Source organism: Crocodylus porosus, unplaced genomic scaffold, assembly GCF_001723895.1.
Source record: "Crocodylus porosus isolate Cpor-Errol unplaced genomic scaffold, CroPor_comp1, whole genome shotgun sequence".
NCBI lineage: Eukaryota > Metazoa > Chordata > Crocodylia > Crocodylidae > Crocodylus > Crocodylus porosus.
The window spans coordinates 2,020,523-2,038,642 of record NW_017728943.1 but is presented as its reverse complement, the minus strand read 5'-3'; the positions used below and the strand labels follow the sequence as shown (position 1 = coordinate 2,038,642).

Genomic DNA, 18,120 nt, shown 5'->3' with positions numbered 1-18,120 from the left:
TTTTGTGGGGTGGGTAAGGAGCCCTGAAGCAATCAGGTTGTGCCTGCTTGGTTGTCCCTATATATATCAGCTAGTTTGAAGACACTTGCTTGTTTTATTTTTAAAGGCGGAAGAAAAATATTGTGTTTATGAACAGAGGAGGAAATCAGCAGCTGGAAGAAATGCTTGACAGATTTAATCAGACGTGCCTCTGTGGTTCAGCTGTACAGTCAAATTGACTCACTGTAAAGCCATTGCTGATTGTGCTCAGTGTGATTTCAGAGCAGAGTCCCAACATACCAATTCCTCACTTAAAGGAGGGTGCTATCCCTCATGATGAGAATGAACTGGATGGAAGAAAGAAGGATAAAATAGCAGTTAGCACTGAAGATGAAGTGCTAAATTGTTGAATTCCTGCAAAAGAGAAGACTTGGAACCCCACATGAACAGAGCATCAATTTGAATAAAACCCCAAGCAGATAACGTGGCTTGCATATGTAGATATATATGTATTCTTACATGTATGCACACACTTCCTAAAATGCAGGCACAGCTTTGGCTGTTCATTTTTCATGTGCAGAGGGAATGTGCAAACTTCATCAAAATGAATTAGGAGGCTGGGGAGAAAATTAAGTAATATGCACTTTCTAAATCCAAATCAATTGTTTTCAGAAGTCTTTAAGAAGGAACAATGGAATGGTTTCCCTATGCAGCACAGGTGGTCTGCCTTGAGGTTCACTGATGGAAACTGAGGGAATCAATAACCAGAGGAAAAGGGGAGTAGAAATCATCCCTCCTTCTCCTCTACAAAGCCCTCCTTCTCAGATTTTTACTCTTGAACCATTGGGTACTTTTGTACCTCATAAGAGTAGCTGTTGACTAATTGGATTGGGGGAAGCAAGTCCCTTTGAGAAGGCTGGATAAATAAAGGAGACAGAGCTCAGATTTGGGTACAAGGAAAAAGGATCTAGGACTCTGATACGGCAGAGGAAGAACAGGAAAAAACAGAAGCGGAGTTAGGGAGCTAGTTTCTTGGTGAAATTGATACATACCTGATCTCAATGAATTACAGCATAGCTATTAGACAGAAGTGACAAAGAAAAAATATTCCAATATAAACTGGTCCAGCAGAGGGGGGAAGAATCTTCTCTCACTGAACTCAGATCCATTTAAAAAACAAACTATTAATCAATAAAGAATTAGACAAAGCTCTATGTCAAGAACTATGGAAAACATTAAGGTTCTTTTCCTACTGATTTTTCTGTGTTCACAGATTTTCTGTTTTAAAGAAACAGCACGCAGTTCGGAGGAAGAGCCTTGGACAGCCACATCCATGAAGGTAACTTTGACTTGTTCTTCATCTTACCGATAACTTGGAAGGCTGGGAGGGTGTTTTAATGCAATTTCTGGCTTAGCAAATATGTTATTCCAGTATTTGAACACCACCTGATTTAACTTTTGTAAAGATGGATAATGAAGAACTAGTAACAATGCTTTGAACTTCAAGCACCTGATCCCTTCAAAGTCCATACTCATACCATAATTGGCAAAGGCAGAAGGGAAGGAAGTTAATTATCTGCACAGTATAGATGGGAAAACCAGGACCAGACAGGTAAAGTGAATTCAGTTCAAGTTCGCATTATTAAAACTGTATGTGTAAGGAATTATTTCTGGAAGGGAAAAGACACCTAACAACAACCCTGCTGCTGCCTCTATTTTACAGCAATAGATGCATTAAAATGGGATGCCAGGAGGTTGTTTTAAAAGGATATTTCACATTTCTATACAGCTAATCCATTTTAAAGTGCACTTGCATGCAGAAAAAGGCTGTGTTTTTAAAAAAAAGTTCCATATTTAAGTCTTAGATGCTCAGCTCACTATCACTATTATTAACCAGAGCTGTTAAGGGACAGCAAGTGAGAATCTGTTGTCCTGTGTAGCAGCATCTAACCTCACATGCAGAGCTCCCAATGCATATTTTATTGCTGGTGATAACTATATTTAGCTCTTATAAAGTGCTTTTCATTTTCAGTTCTTGAAGTATTTACATATAGTAATGATATCAATTTTTACTTTACAAATGGTGAACTGGAGGTACAAAGGGGGGAAGGACTTTCTCAGGCCCCACACAAAAGGCAGCAGCAGAGCTGGGAATAAATAGCACCTAAGAGTCCTGATTCCCAGTCTTATGTCCTAATCACCAGTTGCAGCACCACCGGAGCATGGCTTGGTGTCTCAGTTCTCAGGAGTTGACAGCCACAGCAGTTTGAAAACTCACTGTATGATTCGTAAGCTATGACTAGAAAGGTGCTGAAAGAAAAATGTAGAATGGCAGCATATCATTTTTATCATATTTTTTCTGATTTTAACTGCCCTTCAAATAATTCTGTCATTCACTGGGATAAGTACATCTAATAGAGAACCATCCACCCATGGAAAAGCAGAATTGCAAGACTCCTTGGTTTAGGGACAGACTTTTGCTAAAGCAAATCTGAGACTTGGTATAGCAGACAAAGTGGGCAGTGAAGTCCATAGAATTGGATCCATTTATACAACGGCCAGATTAAATCCAAGTTCTTTGGAAGCTGGTCAAAAGCTTGACTCTTTTAGGTGCACCTATACAGTTGGTCAGCAAGGCTGAAAAAGTTCTTCCTCAAAATTAAGACTTCAGAGAATTTGAAGAGAAGGGCTCGTCTGAAATGACCAGCTCATCAGCCATGACAATCAGCTCGTCTATACCCTCATTAGTTAAATACACTAAATTCAATTTTCCTAACATCCTGAGGCAAACCAATGCCTGTTTGCTGAGGGTCCTCTATTGTGTCCTTTCCAAGGGCTACTCACAGGTAACAGCACTTTCACTGAAGCAGGAAGAACACTGTACTGAAAAGGTTTCATATTGCACTCAGAAGCCAGGTGCTGCAGTCAGGAGAGGAAGAATGGAAAGAACTGGTATTCTCATTCTCTCTTGCTCCGTAGATTAATGAGCTATATCCACTCTGTCTTTAGAGTGACTAGACACTCTCCTATAAATGCAATGCATATTAGCAAACTTGCGATGGATAGACAGAATTAGGTATGTAGTCTATTCAGTTTATGACTATGTTGTTGTAATAATTCACAAGAAAAGCCATACTGATCAGCACTGTCTAGGCCCTTACCTCTGAAAGTAATAGAAGTAATCTTGCAACAGCCACTTACAGGATAATTTCTCCCCAGGGAAATTTTCTTCCTAACACCTTCCCCCCTCCATCAGTTAGAGGTTAGTATATACCCCAAATAAGGAAGGCTTATTGATGTTTCAATATTTGGCGATTATTTTCTTAATATATTTTTCTTAACATATCACCCTAACCAAACACTAACCTAACTGTTATAAGAGTCCCAGGGCCTGAAGTTAGCATTAAAACACACATTCCTGATTTCTATGAATCTATTTGAGAATCTGACTCATGACATTTTTTAGTATAGATGCATCTTATCTCTGGCAATGAAGGAGAAGTTGAATTTTGAGGGTATTTAAAACCAAAACTGACACACTTGCTCTGTCCCACACTGTATGACTCTCAGTGCACAGACGGAACCTGGTTCTCTATTGTCCTGAACTCTGTATATTTGCTAACATGTCTCTTCATTGCTTTGTACCTTGGTCTTAGTATGCATTTTTTCATGTGTGCATACCACTCTGCATAATACAGGACAGTGAAAAACTGAATTCACATGCAGTATCTTTTTTATATCTTCTTGCCATAAATATACCAGACAGCTGTTTGTCTCATGAAGACTTAAAAGAGTAGAAATGAAGATCACTCTTTGCCATTATCTGTTGTATTATTATTAACTATCATGGGCTGCTTAACATTATCCAGCTATGCACAGGCATTTCGTAGCCTGGATTATCTAGTTGCAGGAATCAGCATGGAATTATTTTGGCAGAGTGATGGATTGAGACATCAGCAGTCTAAGCACAGCTATGGAAATTAACTGTCAGGGGGCACAAATGTCAAGATGCATCTTTTGATGCCCTATTAAGTTACCATACATATTAGTATCCACATGTGAAAAAAACAACTAGAGTGGCTCAACCAGTTTGGCATCTCTTACCTATTTTACTTTCAGTGCTCTTAGCTCTCTGTCCCTTGCTAACAGTAGGGAGGGGATTTCTGCTTCTACCATAGGATTTTTCTTTTTGTTTTTAGAGTGAGGACCTGCAAAGCAGCCCACTCCAGCGCTTTGCAAAGCTGCTGAAAAGGGGAAAATTCCAGCACTTCTATGGCCTGATGGGAAAACGGGCTAGTGGTAAGTGCAATGCTTACAGGAATCAACCCTTGTGCAGACAACCAGAGCAATGCATGCAAACTCCTACGATAGCAAATACTTAGCATTTGTCCTTCTTCAGGAAGCTGGGTTTTTTGTTTTGTTTTTGGGTGGGGAGGTACTTTTAGAAAAAAGGGACTTCTAGGGCTTCAGCATGAAAACAGCCAACATTCCTGATTTTTTCCCCTCACTTTTGACCTGCTTTGTGACAACCACTTTATGATTCCATAAGAGCATTTCCTGAGCTTTAACTGAGATTCAGTGCCAGTCACCAAAGGATCCATGGTCTCATAATAATTGTACTTATAATCAGAAAGTAATGTATATACTGTTATCCTCATTTTATATATAGAGAAACCAGAGCTCAGAGAAGCAGAATAACTGGTGTTAGCAGCAAGAGCAGAACAGCTTTCCTATCTCCCAGTCCTTTGCTCAGATTACTAGATCAAACAGCCATTCTGAGAAATAACAGATCCTTCCCTGCAAAGTACTGCCTATCCAGCAAGACTAGCTCCTGCTTGTCTCAACACAAAGAGGCTAAAACTAGAGAATACAGGGCTTGTATACATGTGCAATTAATACAAAGCAATGAACTCTGGAGTTTGATGCCATTTGAACATACGCCCAAGAGCGTAGCACATTGAGCCAGGTTGGAGCCGCCTCAGCTGGCAGGAGGCCCAGGCAGGGGTCAGCCTGCCAGCTCAGAGCTGCTCCCCTGGGCTCAACATGCTGTAGAGGGGCTGGCTGGGGCATGAGGGTGCTTCAGTGAAGGGCTAGTCAGCAGGCATCCCCTGCACTGAAGCACATGCCCCAGCCAGCCAGGGCAGTGTTTACACATGCACTGCTTGGGAGTAAATTAATTTACTCCCAACTATTAGAGACACACGTGTAGATGGCAAGATATTTACTGCACAACTGATTAGTCTACAGTGCAGTAAAATTTTCATGTAGCTATCCCCCCCACCACCAATGTAGTTTAAGCTACTGCTTCTTCCCAGGCAATACCAAAGGCCCACCCAAAAGGAAATACCATCGCAGTGATAACATGCAACTTTGTACATTCGTCCTGAATACAGGCAGAAATCTAAGCAAAATACATTAACCATGTCTAACTTTGTATAGCCAAGTACACGGAAAAGAACGAGGCAGCAGAGTCCAACCAATTTCTTTCCTTGTTACAGGGGTGCCAAAGACTGCCAACAGGGCATGAGTGGTTTTGTTTGCTTGTTTGTTTTTGTCTCTGCTTTTAGAGCTCAGTGGTACATGCTGACCAAGCACTCCCACTCACCGTCCCCCCACAACAGAGAGGTGGGTGGGAAGTACAGTTTGCATTGTCACCTGCCACTATTCCCCAAAATGGTAGATCAGCACTCTCACCCCCAAGTTCTACTGGGAGTCTGGGCAGTAAGCTGTTTCCAAGGAGTGGAGAAATGCCACTAGTGAGATTCATTGAAATAGACAAAAACCACAGTGAAATACAATACTCAAGATGTATTTTATAGGCAGGGAAACTAAGGCAGGGAGATGAAATGACTTGCCCACTGCCACCATCACAGGAAAAACTGACATTTGAACTCAAAGTTTCCTAGTTCACAGTCTTATGCTCACATTCTTAAAAAATTTCTCTCTCAGAACAGGAGGAGGATGTGTATAGGTCTTGAATCCTTTATTGGAGCTATCTTGCCCCAAAGAATCTTGGTTTGCGTTGATTACCCTTAGCACCTACCTCTGGGCCCTCAGTCCCAGCTCTGATCAGGAACGCTCAATTCTTTCCAGTCCACATATTTCAGTTTAAGAGACGATCCTTGTTTAGCAGCAGAGTAGCTAGGATTCCACCTCCAGGCTTGTGACTTAAGGCCCAAATTACTGCAGCTCTGTAGACTTCTAAACGTGGGTGTTTGGTCATGGGCTGAGGGTCATAATAGCATAGACATAAAACCACATAGCAGGGGTGTGCCTAAGCAGTTTTCATACCGTTTTAAATATATCTGTTTGAAAGCAAGTCTAGTTATGTTATAGCAGTAACAATCAACTATCACCAGTATGAGTACAGCTATACCAGCATAAGTGGTACACCAGTATAGCTTATTCCTGTAGGAATTCCTAGGAATTTACACTTCCAGGAATAATTTGTGCTAATACAGAAGTGTTTTATGCCAGGATAACTGCAGCCACAATTCTCTAGAGGCTCTATTGCTTTTGCATCTTAGCAGAAGAGTCAGTCCTCTCTCACCAAAATACTGTATTTTTTCTCCCATCCCACATGCCCCTGAATGAGACTTTTGCCTTGTTTTTTGAAAAGGCAGAGTGAAGAAATAAGATTATTCCAGAGTTATGGCTTTATAAAAGTGAGACAGAACCTAATCTCCAGCTCATTCACCCTCCCTTTCCTACTTAGCCAGAAGCTCTAAATCTTTAGTTGCTATTGAAGACTGGTCTTCATGGGTGGATCTAAGAATTTGAAAAGCTAAAAAACAGTCTGTGAATAGGAGGAGAGAGCAGGAGTAGCTAGCAGAGAGCAAAATTGCCACAAGAAAAGTCAGCTTGATTAGTGACCTTGATTTACAGGGGAGAGAGTCATTAACACCTGTAAAGAGTAATGACAATGAGCCATTAATTCAATTGACTCCCACAGCTGATTTTAAATTTTGGCTAGAGAAAGAATCAAAGGTGGGGGGGAGGGTGCTTCCTTCTATTCTGAACAGAAAATGAGTTTCCCCACTTAAGACATTACCCCCCCAACACATGCCTCAATTTGGGGTAATTTGGGGAAAAGTGAGAGAGAGAGAAAATACAGTAGTTACATTAGTACAAAAACTGCATACACCGGATGTGCCAGAGACTGAAGTGACAAACCTCTGTTTCAGTTGCAGGAATGTAGATGTGTCCCATTCTTATCTTCCTAACTACAACAGTTTCCATTTTACTTCTATAAACCTCTGACAACCCAGTAGCATAACTGAGGGGGGCACCTGGGACAACAGCTTTTGGGGGGGAGGGGGTAAAGGACTCCAAATATACTCACCACCGCAGTGGCAGCTGACTGCATTGCCACAATGTGCACCACAGTTGGCACTGACCCATGCGCTGCAGCTGTCCCAGGCATGGAGCCACTCTACTCTGCCTCTGACAACATTTTCCTTTCTTTAATATGCTAGGGCATCAAGGAGAGATGTTCATAGGACTTATGGGCCGAAGATCCTCCAGCAGAGGTGGGTGAACTTGCACTTAATACTTCTCCCACATCTTCCCCCTGCACGTACTATATAATTCAGCAGCTCTAACGGGTACAAGAACCTTGCTTACTGCTAACACACTTACTGATTTTGATGCTGTTTAGATGGCATTTATACCTATATGTTTGTAGCTTAGTCCTCCCCACAGCTGTATCACCATTTCACTGATTCTACTTTTCACCACAGAGTTTTCATTAAACACTCTTGCACATCACCTCCACTCCCTTCACCTGCAAAGCTTTCCTCTTAGCCATTTATCAAAACATACAAATGGCTTTTAACAGTTACATCGGAAGAAGTAATCAGCCACATGAAATGTATTAGTGAACTTGGGAATTCCATCCTATTTTCTTACCCAAAAAAATGTAGCAGTTAAACAAAAGTTATCAATTCCCAAAGATCAGGACATGAGAAAAGGCTATTTCCCACTTTAAGGATATGTGGCTATAACCTAAAAATTAAGCATAACTATTGTACATCATTATTTGAGCCTTCATCCCTTTCCTTCCACGTTCCTCCAATAAAGAGGTTCTTTATTTTCTATAGAGTATTTCAAAGATGTAGCTTGTTATAGTTTTGGGAAGAGATCAATATTTACCTCACTATTTTCTGCCTTTGTACCCTACTTAATTCTGGAGCAGAAAAGAAAGCTATTTGAGGCCCGGAGGCTTAGGAGTCTTTTCCTAACATCCGATGAATTCAGCTGCTGCTTATGAAATTATGAATCTCCAATTTAGTCAGTCTAAAAGGTGTAAATCTATCCTGCCTTCTGCCAGATGCTTAGTACAACATGCCAGACACTATACAACTACATAGAGATTATCCTTGCCACAAGACTTTTTAATTCCAATAGATAAGACCAATAATGGATAGGAAAAAAGGAATGCAGTTTTGCAGATGGGAAACTAAGCCTAGAGAGAAACTGTAACTTGCCCAAGGTGATAAAGGAACTGTGGAGTAAAGCTACAGACTGAGCCCAGGTTTCCCAATGCCTAGTACCTAACTAAAGGCTATTCTTACAGTGGGCAGTCCTTTGGTTCTGATCAGAAGAGAAGATAATGGAATCCAAGTAATACATGCATTACATGAACTACCGCAAAAAGACTTTCTTCACATGGATTTCCCTCCTTCTGTTACAGAGACAACGCAAGACTGGGACAGCAGCCAGCCACATCCTATGTGGGAGCCATAGCATGACACTTACTGTGACCAACACCTGCTCCATTCCTTCACAAGCTCTAGCTTACAGTAATTATGCCTGCTCATTTCTACACACACCCTGAACATGCAACATCAGATGCATTATTAGGAGAGAAATACATTCATGCCACATGCCCCCCTTCTCCTTGCTGCTGTCTCTTTTTCGAACTGCTGCCATGTATAAATGTATGGTTGTTGCTGTGGAGTCAGAGCTTTCTTTTTTTTTTTTTTTTTTGGTGGGGGGGGGCCAAAAATCAGATGAGCAGGTTGAGTTAGCATCTTTCTTCTCCCCGCATCACTATAGACAACACAAGCTACCCCACCCATGTACTCCTAGGGTTTGTTAACCCCAGATATCTTTATTTCCTCACCAAATCATTTTTCAGGATTTCTAGAATTTCTTCATGTAAATCTCAGGCTTTATCATTTATTAAAATTGGAACATAGGAAGGAAAAGCTCACTTTGCAGGCTTCTTAAATAATTCTGGTAATAACCTGATGTAGGGAGCCAGCTGTTACACAACTGCACCATTATTTTAACTCTTTGTAGCTCTTCACCTCCGTTTAGATGCATTATTTGAGAAGTGTCTACTGTGTGACTAGCACTATGCAGGCCACACAGGCAGCGTCCTTACAGCTGTCTGTCTACAAAATTCAGTTAGCCCTTTGGATCAGACAAGAGACTGATCGTGTTCTGTGATGCTTGTTTTCTATGGCAGCAGCATTACACGTCACTGGTGCAGGATGTTTCATTACTCTCTAAGGCTGGAGAAAGCAATGACAGCACAACTATTTGGCAGTGCACTAATCATCAAGGTCTCATATATTCTCCTTGCTGATCAAAGCTTTCCTCCTCAAACTGTTGCTTTCCTCTCCATGGATTAGCTGATGAAAAGCTACTGGCTCCCAATGGCAATACAGACTAAGTGCAGAGATGTTCATCCCAAGCAGAGTTGAAGGAACTCAACTCTACTTGCTCCCCACTGGGACCATCTATAGAGATGCAGCCAGCACACTTTGATTAGGTTCTAGTTTGAGTCAGAAATTGTAGCAAAGGCTCAAAATCTTTGAGGTCTGTATTGAAATCCCCACACTTTTGATCTTCAAAAGACAAAGACTTCACTACCCCAAATTCTCACACAGTGCAGAAAGAAGCAGGCCTGGTCATGCAAGCACAGCAAGATCAAAGGCTAAATTTTAGGATCATCACTTCTTAGAGCAGCTCATTCCTTTTTTCAAGAACTTTGGGAGGGCAGCACCAGTCCTGATTTTATATTAAATATGTGAATTCCAAGTACAGTCTTTAGGCTGCTCCTCTGCCTGCCAGAATTATTTTGTTCTTTACACCAATATCCACTCCAGAATCAATTCTAAATGAAAAATGTCCTGTATCATGTATTATCTATCATAGTTGATCCAAAGTCTGCTTCAGTCCTCACTACACCTGACAACATAAGGGCATCAAAATTAGTTTCTCTCTCTCTAGGATGGTAAAGACAACTGTGCTCAACTGCAAAAGCCAACATAACCCTCCCCCCTACAGAACAACAAAAAGGAAGGCATAAACTGAGCAGAGAACATGCTTTATTGAGAAGTAGATATACAGGAGTAGCACATTCTACCACATCAGGGAAACTGGGTTCAGCTTCTTTTCAAGAACAGCCTTCTTCCCTACCCCCACAAAAAAAAATCCACCCAGCCAGATAGTTTCAAGAGCATTTGTCTTCAGCTACAATACAGGAGCCAATGACATGTGACAACAATCCTCAGTAATGCCCAAACAGACAAATACATTGTACTGAGATAACATTTTTAAGGGGACAAAAAGAGGCACAGCCAACCAGGAGAGGGACCAGAGAACTTCTCCACACTGGGAAGGATCAGTGGTTAATAAGAAATAGCCCCTACCTACCAGTACACTGTAAATGCTTTAGTTCAGACACTACTCAATGAAAAAAAAAAAAAAAAAAAACACTGAAAGGATCTAACTGAAATGGGCACCATATTATGCTGCCATCACTCACCCCATGCCTGTCCCCTCCCTATTAATCATATTGGAGAGACAGAAGACTTGTGGCTAGAGGACAGTGGTTATACTTGAAAGCCAGTTTGCAGAGGGTATTTTTTTTTGGTGATGATGGTTAGGGAACAGGGGGGTAAAAAAGCATTTTTGTTTTACAAAGACAAACAGGGTGCACTTCAGAGAAGCAAACCATCCACACAGCTAGCTGGAGCTGCCATTAATGCACAAAATGTATGCCATAGGCAATCCAAAGACTGATGATACTGCATTGTACTTTCTGTGGCAGTTTGGACAAGGTTAACAAAAATCCTTTCAAAATTAACATTTTATTATCTTAGTATATGGAAAGAAAAGATTTCCAAAAGAAAAGCTACCATTCAAGGAAAAACTCTTTTGGGGAGAATGTCTACACGCGCGTGCGTGTGTAAAGGAAGCCATCAACTCCACAAGAGGCTAAACAGACACCTGACTTAGGAAGACTGGGCAATTGACATGGTACTGTGCTAACCTGAATGGAGCTCACTGAGGGCTATTTTGTGAAAGCATATCAAATCCTGGTGCCTTACACTATGAATCTTGACTCCTGAATAATAACATTAATGGTAACAGATGGAAATTGTGAAAGCTTCAGAATGTACAGCACCATTTACAATTTGTTATTTTAAGTAAGACTGCTACATTAAGTGGGAAGCACTGCTTAAATAAGTGGCTTACTATCTCCTTGAAAATAATTGATACCTGGGACCAGGCAGTCTATCAGTCAGGTCTAGTTTAAAATGCTAACATGAGTGCAATGGCAATGTGTTGGTAAACCTGTTTGGATGCACTTACACATTTTTCCCAATCAAGCATTAGACCTTGTTCAAAGGCCACAGAAGTGGTCACGTTCATTACTCAGAGGGCAAGGAGCCTTCAGGAAGGAAGAGACAGATTATAGGACACAACACAACCTCATTGGAATAAGAACGTGAGGGTAGAACCAGTGACTGGACAGGTACAGTACCAGATATCAGAACTCCTTGGGCCAGTTTTGCTAGTAGCTTCATTTGGGTCCTATACAGATCCAATCCTTGCAACCTCATTGAGGCCGAAACATAAGTTCCTCAGAACCAGCGTCTGCGGTGTGCACAAAAGGTCTGGGCCAGAACAGTACCAAGGGGAACTGATCTTCCTGGAGGGTACTGTACCAGCCAATCACAACAGCAACAGATACAACAGAGATCCCTAGGGTATTTCCTACTGCTGGGGTTCATTGACTTCGGGAGTAGCAGGTAGTTAAGTTCCCTTAGGAGGGGTCCATTTCAAACAGCTGGGATCCATTATCTTATTGCTGTTCGATCTTTTTGCCTCTTTGGCTATCCATTCATCAATCAGATCCTGAGGAAGAGAGCATGAAAGGGCAGGTTAAACCAAAGTCTTCAATAAAAGAAAACAAGCCATGGGATGACAAACATGCAAGTCCAGCACTGAACATAAACTGCCCACTGTCTGCTTAGCACCACCAGATGATGTCACCTCACTACATAAATAGAACAGTCCACATGGCTGTCTAGGAATCTCTGATAAACACAGATCAGGCTATCTTCAGCAGTAGGACAAGCCCTAGGAAGAAGGATATAAATAACAGCAGAGAAGGGAAATGACTAGTGTTTGGGGATTTACAATCTACTTAAGATGATCAATGTGATTCTATGTTAGAAATAGCAGAGAAGAGTAAAAAACACAGCAGGTTTCTATGCTACTCAAGAACCAGCCTGGAAACAGACCTCAGACTTCATCAGGTACTGTGTTATCCTTCAGAATTAGAATATTCCCTTCTATAATCAACACGCAAGAAAAGCCTACATGGAGGTCTATGGGATATTATAATATCAGAGAGAGCTAAGCTGTAAGAAAGCTAAAGGGCATGTCTGATCATCAGGAAAACAAAACAAAAACACACAGCAACCTTACCTGTCTCTTTAAGACCAGGTGTTTTCCCTTCCAGTACTTGAGCATCTGGAGTGCCTGCAGAGTGCTAACAATGTCAACAGGGTTCACTGCTGTCTCCTGGCTGATTTCTGCAAGACAGTAACACAATCTATTTGAAAGAGAAGCAAAAAAATCATCTTGGTATTCCTTTAAGACTGAAGCAGCCTACCACTGCTCAGTTAAGTGACAAGTTTTATACATAATCCCTCAATTATACTCAGAAAATACTTCATGTACACCAATTTTTTAAGTTTGATACTAAAACTTATCTAGCAGGTTCAACATGGCCAACAATGATTATAGAGGCAGAATATGTAGTAGTAAGGGCAGCTACTAGCCACCAGGAGTCCTTTTGTATCTGCTGTTGGCATACTTAAAGTCATATCACTTCCATACCTGTTTCCTCATCTGTGAAACAGGAATCTCTCTTACAGAGAAGCAGAGATACTTAATTGGGGGGAAACTGCTGAAAGAACCTCAGATGCCAAAGGACTGGCAAGAACTCCAACAGACATCTACATATTCTGAATATTTTAAGCGTGGAAACCTCTCTGCAATGAAACAGCTGTTGCATGCCACCTTCTGAACTGAGAAAATACCGATCACTTATGCTGGATAATGGAGCAATAAAAAGGCTGCATTCTGAATACGTGGACATGAGTTACGCAGCAGTCCATGTGTCTGCTGTATGCATATCTAGATGTGCATAGGTCCGTAAGTGTAACACTTTGAATGTGGGACTCACTGGCCAGTCTCAATCTTGCTCTTTATGGAGACATGTGCAGGACCTATTTAGAATGGCATTAACTTGAAACTGGAGCTTCAATCTAATTGCTCATTCTTTTTTTTTTTTTATTATAAATAAAAATGCATTTATTTAAGGATGCTTTATAAGTCTTCAAAACCAAGCCTGGGCTTAAAGATGGTTGTGGGCTCAGACAGCAGAGTAAAGCCCAACCAGTTGCATTCTAGATGTTACCATTTCCACTTCTAGCAACTTGCTTCTGAAGGAGAAAATTGACCAAACATCAGTTGCCACAGATTTGGGAAAGAGGATTGAGAAGAGGCACCAAAACTTTTTGAACAAATTTACTGCAAACTCATTTAGAACCAGACCTCACCTTTAATTGAGATCTCTTTGCCTTGGAAGTTATGCAAGTAACGAAGAAGAACTTCCTTCCAGTAACTACGGTAGCTGATAAGGCCCAAGTCAGACAGAGGGCGCTCTGGGGAGCCAACTTTCTCTTCCACTTTGGACAGCAAATAGCCTGTGAGGAAAACAACATAATTGCTCAAATACAATGAGATTTCCTTACATCTATCACTACTATACACTATTATAACAATAATGATGCCCCAAAAGCAACACAATAAGCATTATACCAGTTCACTAAGAATTAGACTCTTGGGGATAACAAAAGTCTCCTGAACAATGCTCTTCCATGCACCACTGGAAAAAAGCAGGTCCAAAATCCATTCTCACTGAAACAAATTAACTGCAGCCAGTTTGCTGATGTACAGCTATTATGACATCCAGTGAATTCTGCTGACTTAACATCAGTCCCATCTGAGATATACTTGGAAAGAGCTACAAGAGGCAAACATGGAGATTTTGTTGGCCCAAATTCTCTTCTAGGGGAGTGACACCACCTGCATCTGAACTATGCTATAGTGGTGCTAAGCCTTCCAGCCCTGCAACAAGCTGGATGAGGAACACAGGGCTGGTTCACAAGTGGGGTCAGTCTATGGGTGAGATCCAGCATGCGGACCCAGTCAGATCCGGCTGCAGGCCAGCCTTGGCCTATCTCCAGACACTGGAACCAGCCATAGACCAACCCTGCACAAACGGGCACAAAGGGCTCTGTCATTTGGCCTGTGGTGCTCTCCACAGGCTGAGAAACTTGCCAGCGGGGAGTTACTGCAATTAATGCTGCCACCACTTCTCTGTCACCAGATTTCTAGACCTGTGGGTCAGATGATACAGCCCTGGGGGTTGAGTACTACTGCTATAGACCCCTCCTCCCTTGATCAGCTGTTTTTAATGTGTTTGTTCAACAAACCTACCGGCAAATGTACGTGCAAAAGCTTGTGACAAAGAACTATCCTGGAAGCTTGGGGGACTGATGCAGTATGTGCAAGCTTTCCTTTAACTGATCATATCCTAAAGATTTGTGCATCTCTGCTCCTGAAGGTCGGACAGAACATCTGACCTCCTGAAGACAGTATGCCTCAGTGCAGATGCTTTTGAAGGATTCTTCCATAATTTTCCCCCTATACTTACTAAAGTCAATGAGCATTTTGCCATAACCCTGCCTCATGTACTGAGGCATCGTCAGGATGCAAGATACATTGTAGTTGAGGAAAGAATTCTTCTCCTGGAAGCAAGAACATAGAGAAAGTCTATCAGATCCATACAAAAGATCCATGCAAGCAACAAGTATACCATGATCAGGGTACATTGACAACATGCAGTGAACATCTTCCTGACATCAAAGTGGCTTCAAGTTTGTTTTTTTTTATTAGCCATTAAACAACAACATGGCCATGAAGGTATCCTAACAAAATATCTTACAGCTTTTTGTAATTTAGCTTTGCTTCCAGGAAGAGCTCATATTTTATGCCTGCCCTTTGAAGGCTGGGACTTGCACGTAGACACGAGAGTTCATGCTGATGACCTTAGTCTTAAAATCTATTCCAATGAAATATTAGTATTGTATTTCAACTAACCTTGGAGAAATATCCTATCAGGTGACAGCCAGTGTTGTCAGCTTCTGTCATGACATAGAAGAGAAAGGGTTCAACGTCATAGTAGAGAGTTTTGTGGTCCAAGAAAAGCTTCGCCAGCAGACACAGGTTTTGGCAGTAGATCTAGAAGCAAGGGGACAGTTACATGTTTGGGCTGTCAGGATGCAGCATCAATGAGAATCCCACTTTTGAAAGTATGGGAATTGCAATAAAATGAAGCACATCTGTTGTTAACACACATTCTCAAAACTACATCACTGAGGCATAACAACAAATACCCAAATTCCCAGTTTATACGTAAATTAGGCAGGTCCTCTGGGACAAATCATGGGTAGCCATTTCAGAGAAACCCTGCCACTAATCAAGTCACAGCTGTATCTGCTAATGCTAGTGCCCTACTCCTCCCATTCAACAGTAGAGGCTCTAACCAGCAAGAAGCTAGCATACTCTATACTCCTGTAATACTATAATGATGTTTAGGGTATTAGCGCTCAATCTCTGGCCCATGGGGTCACATTATCCAGCCCATGAGCCATCCCCATGCCCTCATCCAATCTATGGGGCCAGAAGGTTGAACATCACTGGTTTAGAGCATTCCCAGCAAATAAAACCTGGACAGTGCTGATCCACAGAGACCAAGCATGGAGGCTTCTTATTCATCTTCAGAAAGGGAGCCTGATCTACAACTCAAAGGCTACTCTGCCAATAATGGTACATAAACCAGAGGACGGGGAGAAAACTGAACCGACACCACAAGGCAGGCGCAGACAGACAATCGTCATACGCACAATAATAAAATTGCCAGCACTGCAAGAAAGGACAGGACAAATTCTGACACCCCTCTGGGTATCAAAGAGTACCATATCTCCTGCTTCCCTTCAGTACAAGGCACTGACATGCACAGTGCATATGAGTGGTGATCTTCAGAATCGAGACTGATCTATCATCACAATTAGTTACCTTGTTCTTTTTCCCATCTACTTCAAAAACTGATATGGAGCCTTTGCGGTAAATTTCATCACCTGGCGGATGTTTCCACACACATTTTGCCTGCAGGAGAATGATATTAAAGTTACGGTAATATTACATCTCCATCAGATGTTCTAAGGACAGGTAGTGTAACAATAGCTACATGCAGAATAAATGCTCTTAGCAGGAACATTCAATCCTGCTCAACTACAATAAATTAGACTGCAAGCCTCGGCTTCTATTCCACAAGGGTCATCCAGCTAGCCCAGAGATCAAGACAATGTCATAAAAATGGTCTTCCTTTCAAAACTGCAAAGTCTTCTCAACTTAGGAGGGCAGGCTAACAGATGGACTACTGAAGCACACAGGCACTTTGTCTTTTGAAATGACACCAACATGAGTTCAACATCTGTCTCAGTAATTAGATAACTACCAACCAGGCCTTACCATATGCCTACGTAGTATTGTCTGGCTCTTCATGTACTTGAGACAGAACTCACACATGTAGAGACGCCCCAGTCGAGCATACTCCTCTGGATAGGGAGAATGGTACCAGGTATCCAACTCATAGCGGCCAAAGGCGATTGTTTTAATCATATTACTGCCTTCTGTGATCTGCCCCTGAAGCCGCAACTTTTCCTAAATAGGGGAAGAAGTAGGAGATTAATTAAACAGAAAAAACACACACATGCATACACCCCACTTATTTTCCTGCTTCAGAATTTCTTTCAGAGACTCTACACAGAAGGAAGATCCCCAAGAAGTTTTTGTCAAGCTAGGCTAGGGGATGGAAAATATCTAAACATGCTTCTCATAGTTGGACACTAGAAGGTTCTTCAGACTTTTACACTAGATGAGCTTACACCAATTACATTCCATCCCTCAATAAGCATCCACTTTCTTCACCTTCTTTCAAACTCCAGTTTGCAAATCAGTTTAATCGGGACACTACGCAGTAATCAAACTTTCCTTTCATCCAATAAGGTCTTCAGAATTGACCCAAGCAGGTGCAACTTGAATAGGGGCTGCAAAAGCAGCGTTCCAACAGTGGGGTCCTCCACTTTACATCGTCTATTTCAAAGCAATATTTCTTCCTTGCCTACATGGAAAGGGGCATTTTTCGTTGTGGTTGTTCATGTGCAGTTAGCTCCAAACCATCAGAATTGCTTCTGAGGTCAACTTTTGGGATGAGAGGTACAAGCCCTTAGCAATATACTACTATACTGACACTCTCCTCAGGCCTGAAAAAAATATCTTGTATTTGAAGTAGGGGCGCACCAATGAAGATTCTTTTGGCTGATACTGATGGTTGATTATTAACCAGGCATACTGGCCAATACCAACCCAGTAGCTGATATGCAGTCTAGCCAGTAAGTTGGGGGGGGGGGCAGCACATCAAGGCCCCCCATGATGAGGGAAGGCATGGGGCTGGGTCTCTGTCCAGCTAGGGCAAGGTGGCATGCAGGATAGAGCTGCAGGCAGCATGTTTGTGGGGTGGGCAGGTAGCAGCTCCCATCACTGTGTGAGCACCCCAGGGGGGGCACAGGGGGCACATGCCTCCCAGATTTCTGCATGGGGCAAGGGCAGGCTGCCCACTGTGGGCTGGGGCCAGGAGCTGTGCCAGCCTCTTCCTGGCAGTGGAGCTGGGCCAGGGTTGCAATTGGGGTGGGTGCAGGCAGG

The 18,120-nt window shown here is 42.0% G+C and overlaps 2 protein-coding genes across 3 annotated transcripts in view; one reads left to right on the top strand and one right to left on the bottom strand.

Annotated features, from left to right (window-relative positions):
• The first annotated feature begins 910 nt into the window (after positions 1–910).
• Positions 911–8,937, top strand: LOC109318934 (protachykinin-1-like). Of its 2 annotated transcripts, XR_002103350.1 has the most exons (5): positions 911–929; positions 1,253–1,318; positions 4,179–4,278; positions 7,455–7,508; positions 8,672–8,937. XR_002103350.1 is itself a non-coding variant. In XM_019548426.1 (4 exons), exons 1-4 carry the CDS (start codon positions 1,193–1,195, stop codon positions 8,722–8,724), a joined length of 333 nt encoding a protein of 110 aa, XP_019403971.1. In that variant the 5' UTR covers positions 936–1,192; the 3' UTR covers positions 8,725–8,937. The 2 variants fall into 2 exon arrangements, 1 of the variants encoding a protein (XP_019403971.1); XM_019548426.1 differs by lacking the exon at positions 911–929 and having other exon boundaries at positions 936–1,318.
• Positions 8,938–10,299: 1,362 nt separating this feature from the next.
• Positions 10,300–18,120, bottom strand: part of KAT7 (lysine acetyltransferase 7) — a 15,875-nt gene continuing 8,054 nt past the window's right edge. The window contains exons 9-15 of the mRNA XM_019548424.1: positions 16,888–17,079; positions 16,432–16,521; positions 15,454–15,594; positions 15,008–15,101; positions 13,848–13,994; positions 12,709–12,815; positions 10,300–12,132 (exon numbers count right to left, since the gene is read on the bottom strand). Of these exons, the coding sequence (XP_019403969.1) occupies positions 12,031–12,132; positions 12,709–12,815; positions 13,848–13,994; positions 15,008–15,101; positions 15,454–15,594; positions 16,432–16,521; positions 16,888–17,079 (873 nt within the window). The 3' untranslated portion in view covers positions 10,300–12,030. The remainder of the gene's footprint in view (positions 12,133–12,708; positions 12,816–13,847; positions 13,995–15,007; positions 15,102–15,453; positions 15,595–16,431; positions 16,522–16,887; positions 17,080–18,120) is intronic.

Coding starts and splice junctions, on each gene's coding strand:
- LOC109318934 (XM_019548426.1), top strand. CDS start 1,193: ATGTCAAGAACTATGGAAAACATTAAGGTTCTTTTCCTACTGATTTTT. Junction 1,319..4,178: donor GGACAGCCACATCCATGAAG/GTAACTTTGACT, acceptor TTTTGTTTTTAG/AGTGAGGACCTGCAAAGCAG. Junction 4,279..7,454: donor GATGGGAAAACGGGCTAGTG/GTAAGTGCAATG, acceptor TTAATATGCTAG/GGCATCAAGGAGAGATGTTC.